The 21190-nt window shown below is 32.6% G+C and overlaps 1 protein-coding gene across 1 annotated transcript in view; it reads left to right on the forward strand.

The window, feature by feature from the left end:
- The first annotated feature begins 1497 nt into the window (after nt 1-1497).
- Nucleotides 1498-21190, forward strand: part of LOC111630498 (SH2 domain-containing adapter protein F-like) — a 104646-nt gene continuing 84953 nt past the window's right edge. Inside the window, exons 1-2 of the mRNA XM_023374606.1 lie at nt 1498-1932; nt 4031-4163. Coding sequence (XP_023230374.1) covers nt 1930-1932; nt 4031-4163 — 136 coding nt within the window. The 5' untranslated portion in view covers nt 1498-1929. The remainder of the gene's footprint in view (nt 1933-4030; nt 4164-21190) is intronic.

Genomic DNA, 21190 nt, shown 5'->3' on the forward strand with positions numbered 1-21190 from the left:
AAATTGTGCCTAACTCTACACCCGACAGTAGGCAATCTATTCCAGTATTGAAAATTCGGTTTCGGTGGTTGACCTAAGGAGGTCAAAGCTTCACGCTAGTGTTTTTTGGGAAAGTAGTTCTCCGGAGATATACGCATTCCCCGTTATGTACTTTTATCGATTGCTTAGTGGGGAATGCACGATAATCCGTAGCGGGCCTTGTCTCGTCGGATCTTCTTTCGCGATGTTACCTCGGGGAATATCCCAGCCAACTTTTACGGCTTCGTTTATGCTACAAACCTTTCCGTTCTTCGGTCGGGGAAACATTTTAGCGCCCCCTATACCACTTTCGGCTTGCGATGACGTCATAAAAAGGCTAAAGTGTGAGACCCGCCTCAATTATAACGCTGCCCCGGATGCGGAGTTTTATTTCCGGACCCGGTTGTTCCGAAAGAAACGATGGAATGTTCCTCTAACACGGTTTTGTCGGTCGTTCCGAAGCTAGAAAATTGCTTGGATCATCTGTTCCTTTCTGTGCGCACCGACTGCATTACTTTCGACAAAATTTATTTATACCGCGCATTCGCCTTCTCCCCTATTTTTGATACTCAAAATTCTGTGCCCGAAAATGTTGGAAAATTACTTTTTAAAGCCATATTTGAAAGTAGTAATCGCGTATTCCGTTTAAGTATTTAAATAACTTTACTCACAAATTTTTTTTCCTTCCTTCCTTTTTACTTTTCAAATTAAAATTTTAATAAGTAATTTTTCATCTTCCTTTAATTTTTAATGATTTTAAAATAGTATTACTTTATAATAATCTCTCTGCATATTAATATAATTATATTAATGTTTACATTTATAAATTGATTGCGAAAACTCATTTTCGATATTTTCTTGTTTATTTTATTTTATTTTTTACTTCTTCCTCTCCCTAATTAACCGTCCCGAATTTCCAAATATTCTCCGTATTTTAACAAACTTTTACGTTTATTTTCGAAACTCGAAAATATTTATCGAGTTTAGTAATTCCGTTTTCGATTTAATTATGCGTGGCAGTAATCGAATTTCATAACATCTTCTTCTTTAAAATAAGATTCTGACAATTACTGCTATCATCCGACTCACTCTCGTCACAACTCTGTTCTAGATTAAACTTGACTTGTTAAATCGTGTTAGTGAATGGCATAGTAATTGCTTTCGTTCTACCTTATGCCGTCTCCGTGTTTATGTTAACTTCCGAGCTTGGTCATACTGATTAGAATACTGGAAATCATTGCCCAAACCGGATTACGATATCTACTCTTAATTTAAACCATGGCGATAGCATCTATAGGATAAGGCTTATATGTATAATTATTACACTAGTTTTACTACATGCAAATATAATGTTTCGCCGATTACATACAGTATGTTACGTGTATCTTCTATATTATCTATAAATTTATGGAAATTTTAATATTTTTAATTGCCAAGTTTAATATATACATTATAATTTACGTATTAAAATGTATTACTCGAATAATATAACAGTATATAAGCCTATTATAAATTATATCTATTTTATTTAATTTTCTGATTCGTGTTTACGTTATGTTACGTCCTTTAATCAATAATTTATAGAGATAAATATTATAGAATTTATTAAAACAGTCAGACTAAAGTACATTGACTTGCGATTAGATTCATTTCATTCAATAATATTTACAAATAGAAGATATAGAAATATAGAATCATAATACTTTTATAATTATTTAAATAGCTGTTACAGATGTAGGCCTAATAGATGAATGCTAACGTAACCAAAACTTGTGAAATGTTATTAGAATGTAAAGCGATTCTGGAGCTTCTCCGGACTGTTTCTTCTTCCATTAAAAATTGACCGATGCCAATATTTACTTAAGGGTTGGCCCGTCACTCTACTCTTGTTTACATAGAACTACGGTGGAGATGGTAAGAGCAATTAAGATAGTTCTAAACAGTACGGTTTCCGCAATCCTCAGGTGCAGATTTTACCAGGGATTTCTTCAAGTACGATTGAGAGACTTTTTGTTTTCTCTGTACTGCCTACCCGGGTTATGATCGAATCAACGTCACTCACCAAATGGAAATTCGTAGCGGGATATGGGATCGTGTTTGTTTTGGTTGTAAAATTTTCTGATTCGATATAAGTAAATATTCTTTAACTCTCCGTAATTCTCATAAATATTTCTTACCTTAAATAGGATTTTATTTACAAAAATGATAACAGTAAATATTTTAAAATAACATAATTTATATGCCTATATTTTTATTTCTTTAAGTAATATTTTAACTCTCCTTGTTTTCATAACGGATATATATTTACATTTTTATTAATGTTAAATTTATAACTTTTAGTTTAATTATTATCTATAAGTTTATTATTATTCTGTTACTTCTGTTAACACTTAAAACCTTCATTTAGTTATTACTTTTTTTTTTTTTAAATAATTTGATAGAAAACTCGAATACGTAATTAGAGAATTTTATTTAAACCCCACTGTTTATTGAGTTTTAAATTGCATATTTATATTTAATGTATCGAAATTAAACTATAATACCACTTCAAATACGGAAAATACAATACTACTTACAATGGAAATGAACTATAGAGGGCAGGTCGATCTTACAACATGGCGGACGAAAATAGTAGGTATGTTTGCATTCAATACTGTATTTATGTATGTAAACAGCTATTGTATATATTTATTAACAATGCTTTTTAACAAAATAAAATCGAGTGATGTATTAGCTTATGCAGGAGAAGCTTAAATATAGTTTTATTGAAGAAGCTGTATTTGTTGTAAAACATTTATTTACGTGTGGGTTCCAACGTTGTTCTGAAGAACACGTCAACGCTGAAAGTTTTCGTGTTCACAAACTCCGAATTTAGTTTTTAGTCCTCTAAAAATTGCGAGGACTTATTAAATACTACGTTATTTTATTAATACTAAAATAATATTATTTTCACTATGAAATAAGTTCTGAAGTTAAAGATTGAATGTAGTAGTATTAAAATATCGTTAAGAGTTTAAATTATCATTATAAATGGCAAAAGATACGATAAAGAAAACGAAATTATGAGAGATTAAGCAACTTGTTATGTAGTTTTATGCAAATATTTCACGGTGAATAAGTACAATACTTTTTGACGTAATCATTGAGACAATTAGCGTAGTAAAAATTATCTTACTCGGCAATATATAGTATATTCGTAGGAAAATAGAATAGATAAGTGTTCTCGAGTGGTTCCTTTCCAAAATTTTAAAAATATATAACCATTGTTTACATAACTTGAAAACGTTTGGGAGAAGGTGCAAAGAAATATTCTACGTTTGTTTGCTCTTACATTGCGGTACACAGCAGAAGCGATTGATTATTTTAGCGTTTCTTCGAGTTCTTCCTAAATTCATGACACACTTTAAAAAAAGACGAACAAATAAACAAAGTAAACACAGATAACAGTATATAGCAATACTAACTTCTGGAATCCAATACTATTTTCAGTAATTCTCTAAACTGACACCAGTGTGCAGGTCGTTCGTTTTCAATGGCAGCTAGTTATGAATTGCCTGCAAGTGTAAACTTTAGAAAATATCCTTGTTGAAATGATAATATATTAGATATTCTCGACGAAAATAAGAATAAATCTGCGATTTTGACGTAATTTGACATTTATTCGATATTTAGTTTTAGAATATATTCAATTTTAAAATTGTTTCGGATAATATCGGATTTAATTTCGAAACGTTTAATATTTTTATTTATATGTATTTAATTAATTAATTAATTATTTATTTATTTTTACCATTTGTTTATTTCTTTTTAACTTAAGCTTATTTTATTTTTTCTAATTTTAGTAAAATTAAATTTAACAAATATTATTTAGATTTAAACACTGATAATTACAACAGTTTATTTGTATTTAGAGATTTTTTTTTTTTTTGATAAATGCGAGGTTTTTGTAGATTAAGTTATTCGGATTTCGGTAGTAACTAGAAGGTGGGATTAAAAGAGAATTTTATTTCAGTTGTTAGTTTATCAAGAGTATAGCGAGCCGTTAGACCTACGAACGGATTCGGACGAAGCGGATTACACGCTGCCGACAGACGAAACCTATTACAGTCAACCCTGCGACCTACCTCCCGACCAGGATGACAACGGTGAGTGAGTTCTTTCGGAAATCTCCACTCGGATCCCGACACTCGTGTTTCAACCGATAATATGCGCCCCGATTCATTATTCTCTTCCCATTTGGCCTTTTTAGTCTCCATCACTATTCACGCTTTAGTATACGCATTTCGCGTGTTATTATTATTATTTTTTTTCCTAAGAAAGTTTCTATTGTTTAATAGCGAAATTCGCTCCGTTGAGTCGCGCGACGTCTCGCGCGCGACTGAGCGAAGACATAAAAGTAGTATTGTGCGATATTGGCGGTAAATTCGAAAGTCGCGTTGGCTTTGTGGCGATTTCGATCCGCGTACGGAACGATCCTTGGTAGTGAAGACGAGAGTTGGCAGGGATTTAAAGGGTTAACGAAGGATGGGGACTCCCTGCGCGTCCGGTCGCCTCGACGAATTTCGCTTTATCCTTAACGACCGTAATTTATGTTCTATTAAGTTTCGGTTTTCTCCCGATTAACTTCGCATTGGGGCGCTCCTTTCGAATAACGTTACTAAAGTTAATTGCCGATTATTCTCGTTTTTTTTTTTTATTTGGCGTCACGAATTTTCGTAACGACACAGAAAAAAAAAGGCGAATTAGAATTAATGGCAATGTAATTGGAATTTTCGTCGTTGATAATTGTGTATTCTCGCGATATAAATTTCAGACGTATATCTCGTGAAATAATAATAATATTCCGCCGGGGACACATATACGAATTCTTTTTGAACACATGCCGTTTCTCTAGGTAATTCGGATCAGACATCATTCTCTGTTGCCTGGATCGTTCCGGCCAACCCCGTTGAGAGTCGGATCTCTCTATAATCCTAAAATAGAAACCGACGTATAACCAAACTGTGTAGATCCTGGCACAGAAATCTGTTTCGTCGTAAATCCTTCCGTCGGGAATGTTGTCAGGGTTTTCCAAAAAAAAAAAACAGAAAAAAATAGTACAGTTGTAATAGAATTCATCATATCTGGTAGAATTTCTTCCTCTAATCTTGAATCATAAAATATTGCAAAACCAGGTTGAAATTATCTCCGAATTAATTTACTGTCCACGTCAATGTTCTCAATTTTTTTAATTTAGTGGCACTTTCATTATTTTTGCTAGAGCATTCATTCGCCATTGTCGCATGATGTCTTTTTATATGGATAAACTTGATAAGAAGAGGAAAAAGATAACATTTGAAAAAGGACGGTTGAAACCACTGGTCTACATATTAAATCGTTAAAACTTACGTTAATTTTGCTATTGATTCTAAAGCTGATAGTCCGAATAGTTTACTAGATAAATTAAATCGAAAATATTTCTGGTGTAATTACCTCTTACTTCAGAAAAATATATTTTATTCAATATTTTAATGCACGCTTCTATTAAATTTTACACATGAGAAATCAATAATTATATTAAATATTAACTCTTGATTGCCGAAATAAATCTTATCTTCGGAAATTCCTGATTAAAATATTTCTGGGGAATGAAATCTTGCAATTTAAAATATTTTGAAATATATTTCGATAAATATTATTATAATTTTCGGTTTGTCATGTTAGTAATTATTATCGAACGAAACAAGAATTGTAGAAAGAATAATATAATAATTGTTGTTTAGTGATTAAACAAATTGTATGGAGAAAGACGGTAAAATTAAATAATGAGTTAATCCCAGAATGAAAGTATAAATTTATAAAGAAAAGAAAATAAATAAATCATATAGATAGATGCTAGATTGGAATTGGTGATGTAAATGCACCTTTGGTGAGAATAACGTTAATAAATGAATGAAATAAAGAAAGAAATGTAGAAAAATCAATGTGCGTAGAATATAGGCATATACGTGAATAAAATAAACAATTATTGCATATTCCAATTTTTTTTTTTAAATTCGTGAATGAACGAACTTTTATTAATTTTCTTCCGAAGTTTAATACTTTACTTATTGGCAAATTATGACCATAAAACTTACCACTTCAGTATACACAAACTTCTATTCTTTAAGAACTAAGAATAGCCTATGTGTCTTATATTCATTTTAAGTGTGGAGTATTTTGTTTCTAATCAATGTGTTAATTAAGAATGGAGTGGATTCTTCTTTTTATTTAAGTAAAAATCTTTTAGATTTGACTCTATTTGGATAAAACATTTGATTTTTCTAGTTATAGTTGCACTAAATTCTCATGGAATATAACTATTACGGTGGCTAATCTTTTTTTTTTTTTTTTGAATTTAAACAAAATTGCACGTTATTATACACTTTCAAAAGTATGTAATTCCTTTTTCGGTTTAGCTTTAAAAACTACACTACAAATTTTATCCGTTAAATTAATATGGAAATCAGACAGACAGATTTAATATTACGAATAATTAATTATACCTTAGAAAAGTTTATAAAATAAAAGAGGGAAAATAATTTAGAAATGTAGTTTTTAAATTAAATTTAAACGAAACGTTATTGAAATTGATGTTAACGCATAAGAATTAATTTTTATTTAATAAAATTGGAATTCGGATGAGTGTGAAGTAAAATTTAAAAAAATGGAACGATAACACTGCGACGTTTTATCGTTTCATTTATAACAATCATTTATCCCCGTCGGGAGAGGTCGTCAGTTAAGAAAAGAAATTCTAGAACCTATTCTAAATCCAATATATTAATTCCGTAAGTGTTACTCTGCCGTTTTGCATCTCCCGAAACTTGGCGGAGCGACATCATTAATACCTCATTTATTCCCCTCGAAATGTAGAAAGTAGTCTCCGCTTTATTTTCTTTACTAACCTTTCGTTAGGATAGAAATAGAATTTTTAAATTTTTTAAAATATTATCTCTCAAAATTCTATCTGTCCTTTTATATGACATCGTAACGTTTGTTTACACCTTTGCTCTTGTATTACTGTCGTTTGAAATAAAATAAACACACCACGATGGTTTTATCCGTATTTGGTTTTTTCCCCTTCTTTCTTTTTATTTTTTTCTTCCTATTCGTTAATAAGAGGATACGAGTAACTATTACTATAGACTTGTACAGAAGATATACATTAAATATAATAATAATTGTTTATATTAATTATTAGTAATCCAGTGTGTTTTTTTTTACTGTTTTCTGGGTTTGTAATATCATCTTCAGCAATAGCGAGAATATAAAATGGAAGTAAGAAATGGCGATTTATATGATTAAGGTTTAGCGTTTAATACACTGATAAACAATTGTATAGTACATTATCTCATGTTGAGAATGATTGCTCGAAAAGACAGTTTAAATAATGCGTATTTACTTGAAGATAATGATAACTCTGATTACAATAAGCGAAGTTTTACGTGTATTTTAATTTATATTTTTTTTAGGACATTCCAGTTCTGATATCATTAGACGACTCTTAAAAATATCTACGATTACAATAAAGAGATCAATACTATATTTTGCAATTCATATGAAATAAATCATTGTCTTTAAGGTTTGCGAACAACTTTAAATAGTGAAATCAATCGCAAATCAATGGTCGAAAATCTAAGAGTTTTTATTCTTTAGGAACCGTAGGATGAGATATTCTCTCTAGGCATTACTTAAAATAATTAATATGGAAGATTTTTTTTTTCAAATATTTCGTGTTGAATTTTAAATAAACAGTAATATTTATTCGTTCGCATAAGAACTTTTCGATTGATTACAATAAATGTGTGTCGAATGTAGCAATATTTCGTTTGTAAATGAATTAATTCAGCATTTATAACTTATCAATGCGATACGTATAGAATTATTTTATTTAATATAGTTTTAGATAAATCGCAATAAAATAAACTCTAGTAAGAACAACGAATAGAATATTATAGATAAATTGCCATAATATGACAATCGAATATTGTTTTTGCTCAATTAATCTAAAGCTCAGCTCTATAAAGAAGCGATTCTTCGAGTATATTAACGAGATTTAATTATTTCAAAATTTTACTCTGGAAAACAATAAACGAAATGGCGTAGGAATTTATAGAAGAGACAAAGAGGGGGCGGTAAACAACACGAGTCTTGATATATTAAAAAATATATATATATATAGGCCTATATATATCAAAGCATATTACGTTGATTACAATTGATATTTAAATTTACTGGATCCATATTTAGATTATAAAAGTTATAATATTGATACATATATTTATTTTGGTATAAAAATAAGAGAAACTATATCAGATTTGATAGAGAAACAATTCTACAGTACTTAAATAAGTATCGTTATATAATTTTTTTTACTATTTCTTTTTATTTGTTATGTATTTTACAATTACTTATCTTTAATTATAAAATTATTATATTTGATTAACTACTATTTCTTTCAAATAGGGCATGTCTAACTTAGGTGAAGATTCATATACAATTCTAAACGTTCGCTTGAATGGACGAAATTTTGTTTTCGGTTGTTCGTGTTTATATGATCGGCCGTCTAGCAATTTACATATAATATCCGACCAATTGATCTATAGCGTGACAAACGCGTTTATCCCGTGTTTTCGAACAACATCGCGTGATAGAAAAGGAAACTCGGACAGTTCGGAAACGACCTTCTTACCTGGCCCAACGTTACGCATCATTTAGTAATTTCCTATAAATGTAAAGTCCTTCCTGTTTTTTTTTTTTTACGAATTTTCTCGTTTATTTATTTACCAGTTTTTATATAAAGAGAATTTCCACTTAGATCTAATATTTATAATTGAACTTATCGGAAATTGATTCAGATGTTATTTTACTCATAGAATAAAAGTATTTCTATTTAAAATGTTTTTATATCTTTAGGGAAGAATTGAAAGTTTAAGCGGTAACGCAAAGAATTTGGATTTGTTTTGAAATTTCTGGGGGGAAAAAAAAAAGAATTTTTCCATCGTACTTTATCCCGAAGGCATGGGTCACATTCGTTGTTGGCATTTGGAACTTTAATGATGGGATGTATGTGGACCTGTTATTGTGAGATAGTAAGTGGTTCGTTAGCGTTGGGAGTCGCTTTTTCCGGAACTATAAACAAGAACGTTCAACAAAACACTACGTACGCTACTAAATAAAGCTAAATGAAAATCCTACGCTTTTAAATTGTACGGAAATACAAATTGGACGAATAAATCTTTAAGTTCTTTTGAAGTTTAATCGTTCGGAGGATTTCAGATTTTGCGGCCTCAAAATTGTAATAATTTATGGCCGTTTTGGGCGGGCGGAGGGAGGAAAAAGTGGGTAGTGTCAAAATAAGGAAGAAAACTGGGAAACAAATCTTATTGCTTATAAAATTGTAGAATTATGAGGATAATAAGACGTGTTGCTTTATTTGAGAATGGTGTAGTCGAGATTTTATGAACGAAAAGCCGCCGAGGATGGTTTACTTTATTTTTTCTTCTCGTAAATTAAACAGTTAAAGTCTATAAATTTTTATTGCAATTTTAAGTTAGAAAATTCCCTTGGGAGATTTGCGTGTTCGCATTTTTTTCGGGTTTTTGATTTAAAAAAAACATTTGCAAAGATTAAGATCGTGCGGTGATTATGATCGAGGGTAAGCGAAGCAAGCAGATTTGTAAAATCTTAAAGAACAGTTTTAATTGGTTTATTATAAAAATAGAGCATATTGTTAAGCAATGGATACTCTTATTTATGTAATATCTAACCAATTCATCTATACTTAATGTTATTTTAGTGTACAAAAATAATGAGTTATTTTTATTATTAGTTTCGTATAACTTCTTGAATATCTCTCACTGATTTGATAGTAACAAGTTTGTATCACGTAAACAGATTTAATTTAAAGATTCGTTTAAATTTCAATCTAAAATTTGTATATATATTGATTTAGTCAGTCCTTTGAGCATTATAACGAAGCAGATTTTGAACTTTTTAAGTAATATTTAATTTTGCCCTGTTATTACTCTTTATTACATAAGTGCTAATGTACTATATAATAAAATCAAGAATTCTTAATGTAAAATAACTTTTAAAAATATATAAGCTACGATAGGATTTTCGTGTTAAATAAAATTAAAACTGAATCAACGTTTTCGGAATTTAGGATCATTTGATTATTAAACGATAACCTTCTTCAATACAGTACGTTATTTACTTTCACAGTTAATAACATCATGCTGATATAGAAATTAATAAAAGTTAGAGTTAATCATCGTTCAGAACACTTAAAATGATAACTTACATTAAAATATTTTCATTCTAATTACATTTAATAACGTTAAAAGGTAGCAGCGAATAAGAAGCGTATCAAGTAAATTGATATTTAATATTTAAATCCTTCATGAATCGGCCTTATATCCAAATAGCGAATCTTTTGTAATTGCAAGCTTATTCAAAACACAATCGGATTTTAATTACGGTATTACGCGGATAATTTTCAAACTGCTAGAATAAACGTTGAAAATAAATTACACAAATTACCAATTTTAAAATCATTATTCGGCTTCTGTAAATTTAATCCAGAAGAGCGGAAGTTATATATAGTCTATATATATATATACATGCACACATACGTACATAGACTGTATTATATCTAAATTCTCTCTGGTACAGATCCGTAAGCGAATAATTATATTTCTAATTCGGATAAAACACGACTGAATTGATGGTCCCAAATGTAATACTATGCAGTATTAAGTTACATGGTTCATTATAATGTGGTTAATTAGTAACGCCTAGGGCAGTCATTCAATTACTGGTACTCTGTTAAATTCTGTTGGGTCTACCGCTTGTAACGTTCCTTTGTCTCGAGTTTTACAAAAACTCCATTTTTAAACAGCTCCGAGAAATTTCTCACTCTGTTCGATCCAGGCTCTGTCTGATATTTTATTTTTCTCGGTATCTTCGCTACTTCTTGTCGTTAGTGTTGCTCTATTGTTTTAAGTTAATTCGTTATTGAATATGCTTTAATTTGTAACTTACGATTACAGATTAGGTAACAGAGAATACGGGCGTAATTATATTTATTTACTGGAGATTCTTGCTAAATTTAATACGGACTTAATATTAGAGATGTTCTTGTATTTTAAATCAGTTTTACGCGCTTTTTATTATTAGAGGAAAAGCCACAAGAAATTAAAGAACCATTGAAATCGACCACTCTTTAATTTATTGCTGTAACATTTTCTATCGACTCGTATATAAAGATTAGCTTTTGAACGATGGTCCGTATAAATAAATAATTCGATTTAAACGCGAAGAGCGAAATGCATTGTTCCCGCCGGTACAGTCTTTCGCTAACAGAACGTAGAAACAGTTCCTTTTTCTTTGTCGAATACACACGCCGTCCCCTCTCGTCACCCCCCTTCGCTTTCGACAAATTGCCTGAAACTTTAGGGAAACAGAATTAAGTCTCCCGCTACAAGGTGCCTCGGGGCCTCGACATACTGTCATCACTTTCCGAGTCTTTTCGCCGCTGACCAGTCCTTCACCCGACTACTTCACCTTCTTCTTTCCCATTTTCCTATTAAACTCTTATAGAAACGTAATAGATTTTTGCTGTAAAAACTCGATTTATCCACTTCTCGCGTACTTTTAATCCATCTAACGCCAATAGGTTTAAACAAGAATTAAATTGTGAGAAAAATGACTTTTCATTCTTAGTATTTTCGTTTCTTAACTATTTATAAACGGACGGAAACCAAACAATACCATCGAGTTAATCACGATTTTCATTTCTTAAAAAATTATAAGATCGTCGGCATCTTATATTTGCGTGACATCATTTAGTGCCTACTTTAATTTACTGCGTATTGTACTATTTTACTATTCAAAGAACTAATAATAATTATAATAATAAAAGGAAAAGAATCGTTCGGTTTTTTTGTTAATTGGTAGCGAAACATAAGAGTTGTCACCCGGTAAAAGGTCATCGAATTCCCCAGCGACGGGACCGCTGACAAAACACCTTGGCTTCGTATCAGAAAAGGTTTTTCTTCTCCCCGCTCTCTATTTTTTAGATAAAATATTGACCTTCGCGACTAACAAGGTTTGCTTCGTCTAGATTGTCACCCGCAGACACTTTAAATAAGATGAAATATTTCTTATCCGCGATCGCTTACCCGATCGAACGATCGATAATGTGATTATTCTACAATTATCCCCCTAATCCATTTATCCCGCAAATCCTATTTTATCGTCTCGATTCGATTACAAAGTATCTTCTCAACCGATCGACTCGACCCTCCGACATTAATAATGAAATTATCCCAACGTCTTTTGGAATTTCTCAAAATAATAATATTTATCTCGATTATAATAACTAAGTTAAATTTTCTCGTATCTCCTTACTAATTCTCGCTTCCGATTGTAATTTAATCGACAACGAAAATTAAAGAATCGAGAAGAGTTACGGATTTAATTTTTAAATTGCTTTTATCCTTAAATGCCAAGGCGTGTGTGTGCGAGTGTGATCTTGTAAGGATTTTTAAAATAAACGCTAGTCGGGTAGTAAACCAATTGGAATGCTGGATAAAAGTCTGGAAGAAGATAGAAACAAAAAGCTTTCTACAACTTATTTGCTTAGTTGCCGTCGTAGAGAATGGAGTTTCTGTTGTAGAGCGAAACGCGCGTGGTTGCGGAGTGTGGAGTTGCCGACAAAGAAGTGTCTCGACGAAGAGCGTCGACATCCGGAACCTACGCGATCGATTGGCGGGAAACATTTGTCAAAGAGACCCCCGCACATCTTGTAGCGGTTGTCCCTGCCGCAGTGTGACACAACGACGAAATTGTCATAGTTTTGCGCTATTTATTTTCCAGCTCTCCTTCTGGTTGTCACCTTGCTCGATACGTGTCCCAGCAATAACCGGAAAATTTAATAGAACCACTAAATTTAATTAACTCGAATCCTTCATAAAGCAGGATTGTGTCCGGTTCCTTGCCTTTAAGTGATCGAGTGTGGTAAAAATTAAAACGGAAAAACAACAACAACGATCGTTTTCGAATTTTATTATTTATTTATTTATTTTTTTGAAGAAATATTAGATTTTTGGTTACGTTTAAACATTCGACAATATCTTACGACTTTAATTTAATATACAGGTACGCGTTACGGCAATATTTTAATTTCGACGACAATTTTATTCATTTAGTCAATACTGTAAGAATTATTGTTTTCCCTTTCAAAAGAGAAAAACCAGAAGAAAGAAAATAAATATAGGAAAACGTAAAGCCGTGCTCGGAAAAACTATTGTCTTTTTAGCGATAGATTAGGGAAAACTGGATACGTACTGTACAGTACAACGCGGCTTCATCGTTAAGTTTTGCCCCGCACGTCTGGTTTGTCTCCGACTCGGAGGGAATTTCCCCTCCGGGGACTTTAATGATTCTCGTTATTCCCAACAAAGAGAGTCAATATAGATGTATAGAATGTCGAATATCGTCGTAAAATATCTCTTTATGTCAACTAAAAATTCCTATAGTTCGAACTCTTTTCAAAGGAATTCCATCGCGTTTTTTCCCCTAACGTTTTCGTTTATTGCAAAAAAATAGGAGACAAACGTACAGTTGTATATAGTTTTTCATTTTTCTATATATTTGGTATTTTTTCTGACGTAACCGTTCGATAGACATCATAATGAAATCTTTAGAAAAGCGTTACAATTAAATGTGGGACGAACGCGATAAAAAAACAATAATTTATTTGTATAAGAAAAATATAAGAAAACTTCCACATTAATTATTAAAAGTAGAAACGTTGTAGTTTTTCTCATCTTTTTCTTGCGAACGATTATAGTGAGACAACTTTCCTAACTTAATTGTTAGAAAAAAAAAGTTAAGAAGAGTTCATTCTTAAATACTCGTTCTTTCCGCTTAATCTTGAAGTGTTTTCAATTATTAAAACAGTCGAAGACGACACCGAAAAGACTCAAACTCCGAATAAAACACCTATTTCATTACGAGAGTAAAGTTTTTGCTTCCTTTATGGCCCGAAGGAGACCTTATTTAATTCCGCGTCATAAATATGGAAAGTAGCTCTTCTCCGTTTATTCCGAAGAAGAAGAACTCCCATTCCGTATCGGTCGCTTTATTACGATCTCCTCCTTCCTCCTTTTTTTTTTCTATAGTTTTTCTTACCCGCCAACTAAACTTTTCATCGTATCTCGGTCCGAGTTTACAATTACCGCTGCGCCCGAGAATGGGATTAGAAATGTATTTACAACTAGTTTCATTTACATCACAAAAGAAACTAGTGTCGGTCTTTCCCGGATTATTCTACAAAAGAAAGGATATTGACCGCGTCGACGAAGAGGGCCGAAAAGTTTGCCCCCTTCGCTAATTACGTGAAAGTTTGGCAGATAGAGAGCGCGCATCTAACAACAAAGAGCGACAGGTAAAAGATGGCGGAGACGAGATAGAAAAAGTCCTCTCGACCGCCGGGTGATATATCTACATTAAGGAACCAAAGTAATTAGCGGCTAGAGGATGCGTCGTTAATATAAGGCGCGAGATAGGTAATGGAGATAGCGGGCCAAACTACTCGGGGGATCTTCGTTATTGTTAACGTCGACACACGTCACTACAATACGCGCGTAACGACCCGTCGACGCGTCTTCTCGACAAATGGCTACTCTCTATGAATTTGTTAATGTCCTCGTCGATTATTGTTTATTATTATTATTATTATTATCATCACCATCGAAGTAAGAACACCTTTCTTTTAAACGCCGTAAAAATAGCGAAGAGAATTACCGTTTCGTCATAATATCACTCCGTTACTTTCACTTTTAATACGGTACGACAATACAGATGGGTTAGAGAGGATGTTGAAGATGTAAATAGTCTTAGAACGACGATAGCAGCTGCTGGATTCATTGGCGGAATCGTTAGCGGTAAAATCCATTTCCGACGATATTTAGGCGACGACTGGGATGTCGTACTCTAGAGACTTTACAAGAGGACGGCCGTTCCTTACGTCATTTGGCGTAAGACGAGAACGACGTTATTAAATCTTAGTTTCTCGCGTGGGAGAAGAAAACGCTCGGGAATAAACGGCAAGAAATGAAGTCCTTTCTCTTTCTGGATTTCGAGAATGATTTTTTTTTGTGACGTAATGTATCGCCGGAGGAATTTATTCCCGTAAGAATATCCGATAAGGTGGGAATTTGTGCACGCGGTTTTAACCATACAATTATTGTCTCGCGGATAAAAATACGAAGATAAATCTTGACCTGGAAAACTTTTCTAACACGTTTAGAGATTCATTTAAATAATGGCAGCGTCCGTATTCCGTAACCGGCACCGCCTTAGCCATCTCGAGTGTTTTTGGCTTTAACGGTTATCTACTTTTCCCCACCCCGTTATCGCGCCGAATATAACACTTGCGGAAAGCGCGTTACTTTCCAGAATACAAATCATCATATTCCGTAAGGTCGGAATTGCCCAATTTTCGAATTACGTCGTCGGACGCCCCGAAAGTAGTTTCTCTATTCTGCAAATTGTCTGTCGCTTGTCGTAAATAAAAGAAGTCGGTCTACAAGTTCGTCTTTTGCCGCGCCACAATAGTCTCGTTTTTCTTACAACGCTTTCGATCAACCAAACGAGCTGCGGGCGGAAGAAAAAAAAAAAAAAAAACGGGGCGAAAAAGGAAAAGTACGTTAGAAAATTTAATTTTGAAATTCTTCGGCGAAGTTAATTAATGTCGCGTGTACTTTCTCATTAGACTTCTTTTTCGGGGACTAGCTTTCGTCGAAACGTCTTAGCCGCGCGATAGTCAAAAAATTTTTATTTTAATTGTGATAATTTGGAGAAAAACCTCGTGTACGTCCTATTAAAACCGGATTGTTAATTTATACAGTATTATGAGAAATGTTTCCAACGTATAAATCCCCGACTGAAAAAAAAAAAGAAAAAATGGCGAATATTTTCAATTATCCTATCTGCCGAGAATTTATTAACTCGCGCCCTCCCGTGCCGAATCCGAACGGTGACGTCACCTTCGTCCGATAGAGGGCGGTAATGTACCGATACCGGAAATAGCGGTCTCCTCGAGTCCCTAGCGCCACCGGAACTACCAATCCACATTGTTAACGTCCCGCGAAATTCGAAAGTTTACCATTGTGTTTGTATTCTTCGCTCGAATTATAGAACAAAAAAAAAAAACGCGAATTTTTAATTTTCTTTCGCTCATCAATTTAAATTTTCTGGCGCGAGATGCGAGTTCGTACGACGTAACTTCCAAGACAGAGATTGGCGACTGTATTAGATGTTAAAAGTACCTTTGGGTAGAGAAAAATTCCCCGTCGACCGGGTTACCAATCGTTACCGTACGTCGTTAGGAAAGCTATCTAACGAGAATGCCACTATCGGGACATTTTCTTCGGCATTCCCCTAACCATCTATCATCCGACAGTTCGTCGAGTCGACCGCCTCCTCTCTAAGAAAAATAAACTACCAGTTTTATAAGATTAGAGATAATCTGGCGTAAACCCCGCAGGGTTTTGTTATGTAAAGGACGTCGACGCCCGTCATAATCGTCCGACGTTATTGCCGAAATTTCCATCTTTAAAATGGAAAATTGATCGTTAAAAGAGAATTTGCGAGTTATTATCGATTTTAATAATTTTTACGTCGTTTCTGATTTTAATAAATTTATTAAATTTAAGGTTAGCTCGACCGGTAACTTAGAAGTTAGCTAAAACGTTCCCACCCGTCCATAACTGATCTGGTATGTATCCCGCTTATCCCTTATTCTCAATAGTACGAATAATAATAAACAGACTAGAAGAGAAAGCGTTGTAAATATAGTTTTTTTTTTTTTTATTTTAAAATCGTACCAAACGTTGCTCGAGTTAGATTGAAATTTTAGGTTACAGTTAATAATTACTTTATAAATTTGGATTTAAATTTCGGTTCTGTCTCCATTATACGTAAATGTTACCAAATAGAGAAAGACGGTAGGTGTCGATCGAGAGTGGAGAGTTTTGATCGATAGATTCATTTTCGCGGTTAATTGTATGCTTCGTTTCAAGAGATAAAACAGTTTTAAAAAATAAAAATTTGTCATTTAATTAGTGTTTTGTTTCAATTTAACCGTTCCAATCAAACAATTCTGTTTTTTTACTCGTCTTTTCATTAGGAAAAACGTTCTGGTTTCGTTTTTTTTTGGTGTAAATATATATATTTTTTCTTCATAATCGAATAGGCTATCGAAAATGGGAGTGAATATTCGATTCTCCAATTTGATTTGCGTTGTTTCTTTAAGTTTTAACAGCTTAACAAAAGAAAATGTCGAGTCTTGTAAATGTTACACTAATTTCGGTTCCTTTTTCTTCACTTCTTCAGATATTTTCGATGAAATGAGGATCGCTAGGATTCGATGCACGCCCTTCTTCGTCTTCGATTATCCGCTCGACCACCGGTTGTGGAAATTTTTCCCGTTTCCACACCCAGAAGGAACACATCTTCCCCCTTCCCTATCTGTTTCGTTCACGCGTTCCTGTTTCTATCGTTTTTACGATCTGGGTTATGTTAGCCGTGATCTGTTACGGGAGGCAAAAAAAAATTTTATTTTTTGTTTTTTGCGGTTAGAAAAACAAATCCACGGTCCCGAGTGTCAGAGTGATGTATCGTGTTTATCTACGTGTTTACAAGAAGAGCGCGCGCATTTGTTTGGATGGGAACTTTTGGCAGAATTGAAATTGTTCTAGTAAATTCTCTGGCTTAATATCGGAGCTTCGGAAACGAAGAAAAAAGTTGGTACACGAGGTTAACAACGCAAACAATAAGTCTCTGATAGAACCTTTCTTTCTCCTCCTACGTATACAAAGGAGCAAATAATTATTACTAATATTTCAAGTTTTGTAATAATGTGTGCCATTTTTTGGGAATGCTTCGAATTATTCTTTATAATATTTAAGGAGAGAATTGTAATTAAAATTTCGTAGAAAAATAATATATTATATATTCTTATATTATATATTAGAAATGAACTTTGGTTAAGTCGATTCCCTATTTCTCTGTACTTTTGAATACATTTTTCCCGTACATTTTTTTTGATTTAAGAAACTTTTTTTCTACATTCTTTCGTAGAATCTAAATAAAATGTTATTCGAAGCTTTCATATTTATACATAAATTGTTTACAGATAAATTTAAAATTTTTATTGTGCCTAAAATCGATATTTATAACGGATAGAATATGCAAATTTATTTATTTATTTTTAAAGTATTACTACATTCGAGTAAATACTAGGCCTATATCAATCAATATTGAAATTAGATTTAAATAGTTTTATAAAGAAATAAGTGTGTTTTTTTTTTCTTCGAATTTTATTAACAAGTTTTCTAAAAACACAGAAATGGCAGTTAATGGCGAATGTAGCGAGACGTTTCGATTCATTCGCTACCTTTTAGTTGCTATGTCAACAATGTGTAACTTGTGTCCGAATTACTATCAGCGACTGCAATAAAAAAAAAAAAAAAACGATGAAATTATTCGCGCTGATTTTCTTGGGATTTTATTGATTGTTCTTTAAAATCGCAATCAGCAATAACTATATTGCTAGGAAAGTATTTATTAGTAATTAAGAGATTCTCTATGTTGTGATTCATAAGCGCAGACAAACAAACGTTCGAAAATATAATTTGTCGGATTTGCGGAAGAAGCAAAGAATTCGTTAATAGACGATTCTATAAATTAGTCTGGAAGTACGATTAATTAATATTTTTAAGTAAAAGTAACCTATATATATATATATATTAAATTGCGATATTTAACTACCGATTTTGTTTCTTTTCTTTTACTTGTATTATCCTAAAACTGTCCGAATAAATTGCTTAATTCTTATAGAGTTTTATAAGAAGTTTTTTATTATTTTTTTTTATAAATGCTGTTGTAAATTTTAAAGAATCTCTTTACAAAGGTGTCACGATGTTGTAAATTTGTCTACGTACCGAGATTTGTATAAAAATATAGAGAATAATGCGAGGAACGAACGGCGCACAATCCGAAGCGACCCTCCCGACTTCAATCGGAATGACGTGGCATCGATTGACGTCGATCTTTTCCAGGTCGAGTCGACCTTGTCGCGTCGAATCTGCTGCCTCCACCGATTCCCATTGTGCACTTCGAAGGGTGACTCCTGATAGAAGCTACCAAATTCCTCCGCTTCGTATTCAATTAATGTTTCGTTTCGCCCGCCATTCCTACGCTAAATATTATTTTCATGGTATAAAATAATTTTTTAATATATTTCCTCGCCTAGGGCGAAACCCTTTGTTGTAAATTATCTTAGATGCTGACTTGGGAAGACTTTTTAAACGCCAACGAAAAATATCAAAAGCCTGGTTAAACGAATTTGCCAGAAGCACCTCCGAGCGTTGGCTTATGCAAATTTGTTACGGATATAATTAAAACTTATAATAATAATAGTAATGAAATTAAAGTAGGTCTTGTTCTAGAATAAGAAAACTTCTGCCGTTCGTCTGTGCGTATTACCGTCACTTTGTTCCTTTTTTTTTCGTCCAGCCGCTCGGTAAATACTAGGGACGGATCATTTCTCCTTCTTAATTATATTTTTAATCATCTCGTCTAAGAGCAATTAATTGCAAATGATTTTTAAATTATTCTTTGATAAATTATCGTTTTTTTTCGGCGTTATCGATTCTTAATCTTTGTTGTAATTCCTCCGATTGCGTCCGGTATAAAACTCTCCGTAGGGCGGATGAACTTTTAAGAAATTGCAACTTTATGCCATTTTATGCAGCATGAATGGCGAAGGAACGGCGAAGTCTCTTCCTAAATTCGAATGTAAAATTTCTTATTTAAAATTACGATTTTTTTTCGTTTGTAATTCGTTACCGGATAACTTTCGATTTTCCGGAATTTCGACGAGAAGGCGTTGTTAGTGGAAAAGATCGAATCCTTTTGGCATTTTCGAAAGGGGCTTAAAGCGTGGGCTGTCAAAGTAGCGCATGTGAGCCAGACGGATCGAGAAAGATTAAAATCTGGGCGCGGAAGTGACAGACGAAGAAACGTATCTTAAGTAATTCCTCTCCAAACATTTCTGCAGCAGGAATAAGGCATCTTCCGAAAATGCTCTCGCTACCTTCGAATTTAGCGGAGCGAAAATCAATGCGAAGTTACTCTAGTACCTACGAAGAGAGAAATTTTAATTTAACGTTTTACCGACTCTAGCAATTATTCAAATATCTTCTCTCCTCTCTTATACCGAACGAATTCTCGTTTAACTAATAATAATAAATGCAGATTTATTATTTAATACCGACGGCTAATTGATTCGTAACTAAAATTTGCATTGTTACAAAATTTATGAATAAAATTAGCGTCGTGCCGAATTTAATATAACACTACAAACGTTCTTCCTAATTTATTCCATATCGCTTCTATAAAACACTTGGAAAAATTATTTCTTTTATGTTTACTCTCCAGTTTTTCAAATTACTTATTTAAAAAAGTTCTTTTTTTTTTATTAAATTTTTTTAATATCGGACGTAACGACTTCATTTTGAACGTAGACGAAATTCACATTTACCAATTTTTTAAAAAATTATTCAAGAATTTCTATTTAAATTATTTAAATATTTAATCAGGGTTTCTGTGTAAAACACAAATGTAAAATAAAACTTTTATTGTAATTAATAATTAGTTGATAGGCTAATTGATTTGCATTTCTTCAACGCTTACGAAACCAACCTTGTATGATAACGATGGCCTTAATTCATAATATAACTTTTATTTTCGATTATTAATTAATCTCAGTCGACGGTCGAATGGCCGAAACTATAAAGTAGAAGAAAATAATTTAATCTGTCAGTATATTGTAAAGTTATTTATAGACTAGGGCTTCTCTACAGGCAGGGATCGTCTTCTAGATTAGATTCGAGGAGCAAATTATTTACATATTGTACTGTATACGTACACATAACATTTTAATATTGTTTAATTATTTAGTAAATGTAATCTTATTCACAGACCATTAGAATTGGTTGTTTAGAATTTTATAAAACTCTTTGATAAGCTACAAGTCTTACAATAGTCAAAGGAAGAAAGGTGATTCTTTCAGAAC

The sequence above is a fragment of the Centruroides sculpturatus genome, unplaced genomic scaffold (assembly GCF_000671375.1).
Source record: "Centruroides sculpturatus isolate CEXI.00-Female unplaced genomic scaffold, Cexi_2.0 scaffold576, whole genome shotgun sequence".
NCBI lineage: Eukaryota > Metazoa > Arthropoda > Arachnida > Scorpiones > Buthidae > Centruroides > Centruroides sculpturatus.